The sequence below is a fragment of the Pseudochaenichthys georgianus genome, chromosome 7, assembly GCF_902827115.2.
Source record: "Pseudochaenichthys georgianus chromosome 7, fPseGeo1.2, whole genome shotgun sequence".
In the NCBI taxonomy this organism is placed as follows: Eukaryota; Metazoa; Chordata; class Actinopteri; order Perciformes; family Channichthyidae; genus Pseudochaenichthys; species Pseudochaenichthys georgianus.
Window position 1 is genome coordinate 20593904 of NC_047509.1, and position 11159 is coordinate 20605062.

Genomic DNA, 11159 nt, shown 5'->3' on the forward strand with positions numbered 1-11159 from the left:
TGAGAAAATATGAAAAAGAAAATAAACCATTCTGGACTTGCGTCAAACAGAACTGGCAACATTGAGAGATACAGACACACTGAATACTTATTACAAAATTAGAGACAGCCCCAAAAACAACAACTTTCACATGGCAGATTGTAACAGTATCTGGCTTTCATTATTTTGTGTCAGATTTTTTTCCCAACTGCATAACAGGAGGTATTTGTATTAGTTTACAATGTGAAAAAGTAACAGATGCACCAAACATTGTAAGGTTTGTAAACTCATGCCATCAGCTATGTATTTTTACTAAAAGGCCCAAGTGTTTGGCTTCTTTCTTTCCCAGTGATATGATCAGGAACAATTTCCCAGCTGACACATTTTAGGGCAACTAGACATTTGATAAAGAGGTCAGGAATGACTTTGATAATACAGAACAAGTAAATTGTTTGTTGATAAAATCTGTATCCTCTAATATTATAAGCGTATACGGTCTTATGACCATGCACCCGTTTGACTCATGGTGACCATATTGCTCATGGCATCATTAATTACCCATAAACAACAACCGCTATTATTTGCTTCACACATTAACACTTTGTTTTTTGGCTTCCAGGAATGGAAAGCATCAGTGTGGAAACAGATTGGGATGGGTTGGCCCTCTCCTCTCTGCTCGCAGCAGGAAGGAACAACTTCTCTTCCTCGTCTCTGCTTGTCTCTGAACTGAACTCCCTCAACAGTTCTCACAGCGGGGGATCCTTCTTCGGGATAGATCCTGAAAATGGTTCCACCACGACGCAGCATACGGAGCGGGAGAGGGACATGGGCCTGGCCCGGGCAGAGATAGCAGTGCTCGGGGTGGTGTTGGCCCTTACCACTCTGGGGAACAGCTTTGTGCTGTGGGTACTGCTGAGGAGGAGGAAGCATAATGCACCCATGCACGTGTTCATGTTCAACCTGTGTGTGGCTGACCTGGTGGTGGCCTTCTTTCAGGTCAGTTCACAGTTCAGTTACTTGCTACCATCACAGCATCCTCAAGTATGACTTTAGTCCAGGGGTTTCCCAAATGGGGGGTGGGCTTGAAGTGCACACATGTTAGGAAACAGAGCCAACGCAGAAACATTTAATTAAAATGTTCTATCTACAAAAGGAGTCCCTGCAGAAAAAGTGTGGGATGCACTGGCATAGTCAGTTTGTGAAAGCATTCATCATGTGAAAGTTGTCCAAATATTATTCTATGGTGATCTAAAAATGTACCAAAATGTCCCGAAATGATTATTAAATAACAAAAACATTTGAAAAAACAATAAAGGTCTGTGACAGAGAGGACAGGCTACACAGTCAATACTTGGTAGGATCAATTTGTCGTTAGTATTGGTTATGTCAACAGGCTTGTCCTTTAGTTTTAGTTTTTTCTACATTTCTAAAGATTAAACAAGAAAAAAATGCTTTACTATTCTAGGAGCCAATTTTAAACAAGTGCATCTTTTTCAATCTGTCTCCAGGTTCTTCCTCAGCTCATTTGGGACATCACTGGGAAGTTTCAGGGGCCTGACTTTCTCTGCCGGTCCGTCAAGTACTTGCAGATTGTGGGCATGTTTGCTTCCTCTTACATGATAGTTGCCATGACGGTAGACCGGCACCAGGCCATCTGCTGTCCTTTGCAGGCCTACAGAGGGGGCACAATGTCCCGCTGGAACACCCCTGTCATGGTGGCCTGGGGCTTGGCGCTAGTCCTCAGCATACCACAGGTAGGGAGGGATGAACACGCGTGCAGACATATGGTGCAATAGGAAATGAGACCTTAGCGTGTGTTAACACCCTGATTTCTACAGTAGAACTGTTGGTCTATTTTTAGCTCCCAGAGGTCATTAGAGTTTAGCTTATAACTGAAAGTGATATCTGCGAGTGTGCTGACCACCCTCTTCTGTTTGTTCTGCCAGGCTTTCATCTTCTCTCGCACAGAAACTGATTCAGGAGAGTTTGATTGCTGGGGTCACTTTGCTGAGCCGTGGGGGCTGAAGGCCTACGTCACCTGGATGACCATATCTGTCTTCCTCCTGCCCGCCTTCATTATTACCATCTGTCAGGTAATAGTAGCCGCTCAATATCTGCACTGCCCATTAAGACCAATGACAAGGAAACAAGCTGTGGGCAACACTTTCCAACAATTAAGTTTGTGGCATGAATGAAATGTTGTTTTGCTTTCATGGAGGGTGCATTTGGCAGGCATTGTATGATTACCCGTGGGGGTCTTTGGTTGGTGTTATGTAGCATCCCATGGTGGATAGCGATCTGGGCTGCCTCCCATCAGCCCCACTGCTCTATTTAGAGAAAGATATTTCCAGGGACCAGCAATTTCCCCTAATTAACACAGCACTTTAAGGACCACTGCTGAGACGGCTGCTCAGAAAATCTGCTCACTCCGAGAACCTCCCGCCAGGAAGTGGAATGTACCAGATCTCGGCCAAACATAGAATCCGTGACCTTTTTTCATTATCGAATTTCAAATTGAGGGGCCTCTAGACACTTTTTCAGAAGTATGGTGGAGTGTCTGCAGAAGGAAGTAAATCTGAAAATGTACAGTCTAAATCCTGCCCTTATATAGCTGTTTTTAATAGTAAAAAGGGGGAAAAGGATCAGAGGTTCAATGGTATTTTAAAGAAAAAAGTAAACTAAGAATAGCTTGTGTGATTCATCTTTTATTTGACTTCAAAATATTGTTTTAGTTGCTCAGGAGAGTGTTAAGTTTTCTCTGCAATAAAATGTTATTGTAGCTTTTGTGATGCTAACAGACGGAAAGAGTAGTGGTATTGAATAATGTCTTACTTTATTGCTGATTATATAGGACAACACATTCCATTTCCTGCCACTATTACAACCAAGATGCAAACAAGATTTAATCGTCAACCTCATAAAACTTAATTCTCAGTTAAGTCTGTAAATAAGGTAATGCCTTGTTTCACCCATATTCAACTGTGCTAATTCTTTAATACATTTTATTTTCAGATAAGAATCTTCAGAGAAATCCACAATAACATCTATCTGAAGTCAGAGAGAATTGTGATGGCTGAGTTAAAGAAGAAAGAAATCTTCTTCCGCTTCCACAGCTTTAAAAAGGATGACGAGCGGTCCAAGGATAGGGGGAGACGGTCGTCCGGAGGGGGGGGCAGGGATGGCAGAGGAGGACAACTCCTAAAGGGTGTGAATAACAACCCTCACAATAACACCCATGACAGCCAAGCAGGAGAGTGTTATGACTTTGTACCATCGGCTGTCCAGTACAGTAGCAGTGGTGAACATGTGACAACAACATCACCGACAGAGCAGCAAACATTGAGCGGCTCAGATTGCCAGGACTCGTACACGCCCTACGAGCTGGCCTCAGGCTCACCTCGCTGCTCCCTCGACTACGCACGCCCCCCCCTTCCAGCCACTCCACCTCATCACAGCATCACAAAAGCCATGTCAAAGACTGTGAGAATGACCCTGGTCATCGTGCTGGTCTATACTATCTGCTGGGCCCCTTACTTCATTGTCCAGCTTTGGGCGGCCTGGGACCCCCACCCTCCACAACATGGTCAGTCACTATACTTTATGTTTCTGCCTATGAGAGTTTGCTGCAATATTGCAACTGTTATCTATGTATACAATTCAGTCTTAACAAACAACAAAAACAACCATCACCAGTGAATCACTTAAGATGTTTTTTTAAGATGGATTGATCCTCCTTAGTTCTTGTTATCCATTTAATTGGCCTAAATGTGCAACCCAATCCATTTTAAGCAGCCAAAAACAGAAGCTGATTTATAACAACAGCCTCTGATTAATGCTGAAGTCCATCTTAGAGAGTCTAAATGCTCACTTATTATTCCAAGGACAGCACGCTGCAGCTCGGATGTAGCAGTGAGTGAAGTTTAAGGTCAAAAACAATGTTTGTTTTGAACCACAAACAGAAACCTCTGGATGACGTCTATGGCCTCTGTGCATTATGGGCACACAAACAGCATCTGCTGATGTATTATCTGGCAGCCAGTGATGAAGCAAGTGTGTATAGTGTAGCATTAAGTTGTTGTTGCTAGTATGGACTGTATGGGTGTCCTCTGATCTGAAGGTAAAGACAAACATCGGAGGCCAGTAAATAACCTGTTTATATCCCCTGCTGATTTTGCAACACAGCCAGATGTTGATAATTCATCAACATCATCTTTTCCAGCAGCTAACACATATTGTTGAAATCACAAGCAGACACACAGAGCGAGGCACATGAGCTTTCACGCACACAAACACATACACAGAATCTCACTTGCATATGCTTAGTGTACTCCAATGCACGTGCGCATACACATGAATGAGTCCTCATTGCCAGGCAGCACCTATGGTGCCACCACACAAACACACACACAAACAGCTGATTATTATCAGGTTTGTATTCTTGAATCAGTTTTTCCTGATCTATTGTCCTCAAATGGCTGGGTTGAAATAAGCATACTTTAGTTATTAAAAAATATTTGTCATTGCCAGTGAGGAAACTGAAAAGGGAAGTATACAGGATTTGTTCCCTTTGGGATTACAGGCCCATATCAAACCTGCCATTTCTAGGTAAAATCATTGAAAAAGTTGATTTTCAACAGTTGAGTAATTTCTTGCATTTAAATAGTTGTTTCAATGTGTTCCAGTCAGGCTTTCGTCCAAACCACAGCACTGAGACTGCTCTGGTAAAGGTCTTCAATGACATCCACTTAAACACAGACAGTGGCAGAACTTCAGTGTTAGTATTATTAGATCTCAGTGCTGCGTTTGACACTGTTGACCACAACATATTACTCAACCGACTAGAAAACTGGGTTGGACTTTCGGAAACAGTTCTAAATTGGTTTGAATCCTACTTAAAGGACAGAAAAAACTTTGTTTCTATAGGTAAATACAAATCTGAGTTGACAAATATGACATGTGGGGTACCTCAAGGCTCCATCTTGGGGCCTCTTCTCTTTAACATCTCCATGCTACCACTGGCTCAGATAATGAAAAACAACAAAATAAGTTACCATAGCTATGCGGATGACACACACATTTACGTAACAATTTTATCAGGAGACTATGCTCCAATTCAAACACTGAGTAAGTGCATTGAACAAATCAATGACTGGATGTGTCAGAACTCTCTCCAATTAAACAAAGATAAAACTGAGGTAATGGTTTTTGGAGCCAAGGAAGAACGTATAAAAGTTAGCGCTGAGCTTCAGTCTGCAATGTTCAAAACAACAGATAAAGCCAGAAATCTAGGTGTAGTCATGGACTCTGACCTGAGTTTCAACAGTCACATTAAAACAGTTACTAAATCAGCCTACTATCACCTAAAGAACATATCTAGGATTAAAAGACTAATGTCACAGCAGGATTTGGAAAAACTTGTCCATGCTTTTATCTTCAGTAGACTGGACTACTGTAATGGTGTCTTTGCATGTCTCACTAAAAAATCTAGTGGATCACATCACTCCTGTTCTGAAGACTTTACACTGGCTTCCTGTGTGTCAAAGAATAGATTTCAAAATACTGCTGCTGGTTTATAAAGCTTTGAATGGTTTAGGCCCAAAATACATTTCTGACCTACTGCTAAATTATGAACCATCCAGATCTCTCAGGTCTTCAGGGACTGGTCAGCTTTCTGTCCCCAGAGTCAGAACTAAACATGGTAAAGCAGCGTTTAGTTATTATGCTCCAAATATCTGGAACAAACTCCCAGAAACCTGCAGGTCCGCTGCAAATCTGACTACTTTTAAATCCAGACTAAAGACTTTTCTTTTTGCCGCTGCTTTTAATTTAATTGAACTATTCACATCTTAAACTGCACTGTAACTTTGATCTTTTAATGTTTCTTTGATTATCTTTTCTTTTTAATGACGATTTTAAATGCCATTTTCTTAATGTCTTTCGTTTTTTGTAAAGCACTTTGCCTTGTGTTAAAAGGTGCTATATAAATAAACTTGCCTTGCCTTGCCTTGCCTTGCCTTGCCTTGCCTTGCCTTGCCTTGCCTTGCCTTGCCTTGCCTTGCCTTGCCTTGCCTTGGGATATTTATAGCTATTCCTGAAGGAAACAAAACGAGAAACAAGAATAATGAATGGTTTATATTCATACTGAATGGTGTACATATTTCTGTTTGTTTCATAACAGAGAAGAGAACAATGATCATCTGTCTCAAGTATTCATGTATGAGATATCAGGTTTAGACTTGTCTCTGTTATTGGATATGCACTTCTCTTATACTGTAGTGTGTGTGTTTGTGTCCTCAGCAGTGGCCTTCACTATCCTGATGCTGCTGGGCAATCTGAACTCGTGCACCAACCCGTGGATTTACACAGCTTTCTCCAGCAGCGTGTCCAGAGAGCTGCAGAACCTCCTGCAGTGCCGGACACGACCCGACCGCCGGGGCTCCCTGCCCGACGACTCCACCACCACACACACCTCCACCACCAAGGACAGCCTGTACTGACAAAGACTGATTAGGCAGAGACATGTTTCAAAAGACAACTAGGGTGCACAGTGGTCTGTTGCAGGGATGTGCTGCAGTGCACAGCCTGAGAATAGAGCACTGACCTCAACCAGATGTTTCCAACAACAAAGGACAGCTTCTGTCAACAGGACCTCTATCTTGTAATCACCGGTCCTCTCCACCACAACAGAGAGGATGGGTGTCATTGAAGATGTCAACACCATTTTATGAGGGCACTGTGAAAGATACAGTGGCTGTCAGTGACAGCATCTGTTATGCAAAATGGCCTTGACAGTAAAGAGCGCTTTTACCTCGGCTGTGGTGAAGTAGGACCCTGTGCATTGATTTATACGAACCACAATTGTTTCCCTTCTCAGTCAGAGCAGAGCAGCAGGAATGCAAGGGGTGGATCAGCGCATTAATGGTCTTGCGGCACGCCTAATGTACAAAGCAGCAGACAAAGCTGTGGGTGTAGAGAAAACAAAGCAGCAAACTGAGGAAATGAGACACACACATGCCGACAGTAAGAGAAAACGAGACGGCTGTTGGAGTGAGAACAGACAGGGGATGACATGGATGTTAGATCTACAGGAGCAGTCTGGAGAGGGCTGTAGTAAAAAATCTAATAATGTGAAGAAACTTTGTTGAATCAAGGAATGTGGATTAGAGGTGGATGCTTGAGGCTGTATATTAATATCCACTAAGGAGGAATCCTGTTCCAAGAAACAAGAGTGATTTGTTAGCAAGATGGACAGAGATTCACTCAGAAGTCAAGACACTGCCCCACGAGGAACTGGGATACCATATTAATGCAGACAGCAAAACACACACACACACACACACACACACACACACACACACACACACACACACACACACACACACACACACACACACACACACACACACACACACACACACACACACACACACACACACACACAAATGATAAATCCAGGTTTCCGCATCCAACCGGGACACAATTATGTGATTGTATTTCGAAAACAGCATATGAGGTACATAACATTACCTTCCTGTCAAGCTCTCCTGAATGTACGAAACAAAAACCTTAATGAGAAGACGCAGGAAGGAAAACAAACAGCATTCCATGCACAATGATGAACAATGTAACGTTTATTTGTTGAAAATGTAAGGCACATTAAATATGAATACAAGTTGTGTAAGGTCAATGTTGAATGTGAATTGTACTACTTGTAAAAGTCTGATATGTGTATAGAGAAACATGGGGATGTCAAACCAAAGATTTTTTAAAGCTCGACTGTAGTTTGCAAGTCTTAAGAGTTATTAAGGCTTCAACAGATTAGAGAGATTAGAGGGGAATAGGAGCTGCTGTCATTAAGAGCGCATGTCAGTTTAAGAAAAACTCCATGTCGACAGAGAAAATACTTCCTGTCAAACCAAGTGCCTGTAATGTCAGAGGGGCCTGAATGATCTCTGGATGATGTCAGCCTGTTATTCTTAGACGAAGCTACCACCAGAGCAGAATCATTGGTTATATCACACTACGAGCCATAGTAGTTCTTTTATCCTTTTATTTATTTTTGTATAAATTAAAATATACAAACATATATATATATATTAAAATAAAAAAATAAACTGACATTTTGTTTTGTATTAGATTACATAAGCAACTGTACATACAGTATATGTGATAAATATGTGTGCATAAAATAAGATTATGATTTAATGTATATTGTCAAACAATTCATTTCTCATAATAGTCCCTGTAAATAGTGCTGTGTTCTTATCTTGAGACAATTATCAAGAGCCTTACACTTGGTTTAAAAAATATGTAGGTCCAAAAACTAAGCTTGCTAGGGGATCTGGGGTATACCGTGGCCCTGGGACCCCGTATAAGTGCAAGTCAAAACAGCATTTCAGGAAACGCCACAGCATTTCAGAAAACGCTACAGCATTTCAGGAAACACCACAGCATTTCAGGAAACACCACAGTATTTCAGAAAACGCTACAGCATTTCAGAAAACACTGCAGCATTTCAGAAAACACCACAGCATTTCAGAAAACACCACAGTATTTCACAAAACACCACAGTATTTCACAAAACACCACAGCATTTCACAAAACGCCACATTATTTCAGAAAACACCACAGCATTTAAACTTATACGGAAAGGGTATTCCTTTAGGGAGAACACTTCTTGTTTGTGATTGGAGAGAGCCAGCCAGAGAAGCACTGCTGTGATTGGTTGTTTTTGCTGCCAGTCAAGAAATGACACTTCGTGATTGGTCAGCACCCGACAGCGCAACATGTCCCGAAACATCAGCCTTTAGCTGTTACACAGAGCTCACAGCTCCTCATATCTGTTCAGAAACTGGACAAAAGTTAAACATGAACAAACCACAGACTGTCTATGTCATGGTGAATACAGTCGCTGCTTTATTTATGTCTGCAGCTACAGTTTAGTTTATCCTGATCGATCTCCATTCAGAAAACACACATTTTAAAAGATTTGTTTGCCTGCCGTCTTGTCTGCAGACTTGTCACAGCATTAATTCATGGTTTTTACCAGAGCCCTTAGTATCTCTACGGCTCTGGTTTTTACTAACTGGTATCAGTATGTTGTTACTTCGGCATCATTTTTGAAACGTGTATTACAATTAAATCACGGTAAAATATGTTCATTTTGTTGTAGTCCACCATAGTATTTACATGAATATTAGCAGGGACGTGCACAGACATTTGGAGGGGCTATTGCTCTAAACTGGAAAAAGGGCCTCCCCCCGAAAAAAAACACAAGACCTCTTGAAAATTGTAACTTGTTTTTAATGTAAAAGAAACCAAACGATTATTACATCAACTAAATTGAACAGTAATTCACATCTCATAACAAAATAAGCTAAGACGACTACTTGCATTCGGTGACTTGATTTTAAAAATGAAAACCAGGGACATTTTTTATTTTGCGGTCCATATCTCATTAAAATATCTAATGTTAGTAACTATTAAAGACAAAATGGGGACAATCCTGTTCTAATGTAGTTTGACCATTGTAACTGATGTGCAGTCCAGACATACTGATAAAATAGGGCTTCTAACTAATTACCTTAAATAAACTCACTAATTAATTAAACCAGTTCAATATGCATTATTCTTATTCTTATCATTCTTTATGAGCGCAGTAACGGTAAGGTATCTAATTACTTATTTATTTAGTATTCCATAACTTAATAACAGAGATGGTCAAACTAAAGTGGTAGAGATATATGGAGCTATTTCAGGGTCATAAGTTTTGATCATTCAAAAAAATACAATTTATTTGAAAGTTCAAGTTTTTATCCTGAACTTTGAAAAATACAATGATGTATTCAAAATAAAAATAAGTATTTGAAATAATTTTTCAGGTTGAATATTATTTTGATTCAGTTCAGCATTTTTTTTGAATAAAATATTTATTTTCAGATTTCACTTTTATACATATTTTGATATTTGAATCCTTATTTTTTTCAGTTGCAGATTTTTCGTTTTCAGATTCAAAACAATTATTTGTTCAGTTTCAAATCTTGTTTTTTCAGGTTCAGATCGTTTTTTGCTTTCAGATCGTTTTTTTTTCGCTTTCAGATCTTTTTTTTCCGCTTTCAGATCTTTTTTTTCGCTTTCAGACTTTTGACCCTGATGTTGCTTGAGGGGGCGGTATGGGGGTTATTCCATAGAGGTTATTCCCTATCTTTATTCAAGAGCGTGGTATTTAAATTTGAGAGCATACTTTATGTATTTATTTCCCTCAAACCCTGTCCTCGCACTCAAATAGTGCCTGCTTGCACTTAGATTTGCTCTGCTTCTGCTCAAACTGTATGCTTGCACTCATATATATTGCTGTTTACAGATTTTTTCTGCTCTCAGATTTATTCTGTGCGCGCTCGAAACGTTTGTGCAAAAATCTATGGGCTCAGAACAGTCTCATAATACACACATGCACACAGAAGGATTCACACTTGTATTTCATGATCCGCAAAACGATTCACATTTGTATTTCCGGATCCACACTTGTGTTTTTCAATGCACACACAAATGTGTTCCGTTTCATATACATGTAAATAAAATCCAAATACAGAAAAAAGTTTTACATATGTATTTTTGATCCTCACATATTTGTTTTCCGTTTAAAACCTCTGAACCTGCAAACACAAACAGCTTTCTGTGCATGGATCGCTGTGCATTCGTGTGTGGGTTTTTTGAGACTCCCCTGACGGTCAGCCGATTCATACTTGTAATTATTTCTATCTATAGCCAATCAGATGTCTCCTCAATTCTAAGCCAATCACATGAGCACGCCCCCACGAGGGTAGATTTCTTCCGTTCATGACGTAGCGCTTCATGTACGCATTTTGCTTTGGTTTATAAACTCCCGCCCTCCACGGCTTTATAACATAGCATGTACTGCACTTGTTTGATTTACAACTTTTTTTGGGAGGGAGGGAGGTTAAGCACAGTTAGTATATGTTTATAAAACGGACAAGTCAAATCAAGCAATCTGATGTTTCTTAGCCGTGATATAATGAGCGTATATCCAGGGAATAGTTGTTGTTACTTTTCACAAATCAGTATCCCTCCGCGTCTGAGAACCGTTACAACTGTTACATTACGTCCGTCATGAAACTAACTAACTAACTAACTAATAACAAAGCTTAAGATGGAAACAT

General features: G+C 40.3%; 1 protein-coding gene across 3 annotated transcripts in view; it reads left to right on the top strand.

The window, feature by feature from the left end:
• Positions 1-8250, top strand: part of avpr2aa (arginine vasopressin receptor 2a, duplicate a) — a 24624-nt gene extending 16374 nt beyond the window's left edge. For 2 of the 3 annotated variants that reach the window (XM_034087928.2, XM_034087929.2), the window contains 5 exons: positions 599-975; positions 1488-1733; positions 1926-2072; positions 2992-3562; positions 6277-8249. In XM_034087928.2, coding sequence (XP_033943819.1) covers positions 601-975; positions 1488-1733; positions 1926-2072; positions 2992-3562; positions 6277-6476 — 1539 coding nt within the window. In that variant the 5' untranslated portion in view covers positions 599-600 and the 3' untranslated portion in view covers positions 6477-8249. Of the gene's footprint in view, positions 1-598; positions 976-1487; positions 1734-1925; positions 2073-2991; positions 3563-6276 lie in introns of all 3 variants that reach the window. The other variant, XM_071203789.1, reaches the window with a different exon arrangement.
• The last annotated feature ends 2909 nt before the right edge of the window (positions 8251-11159 follow it).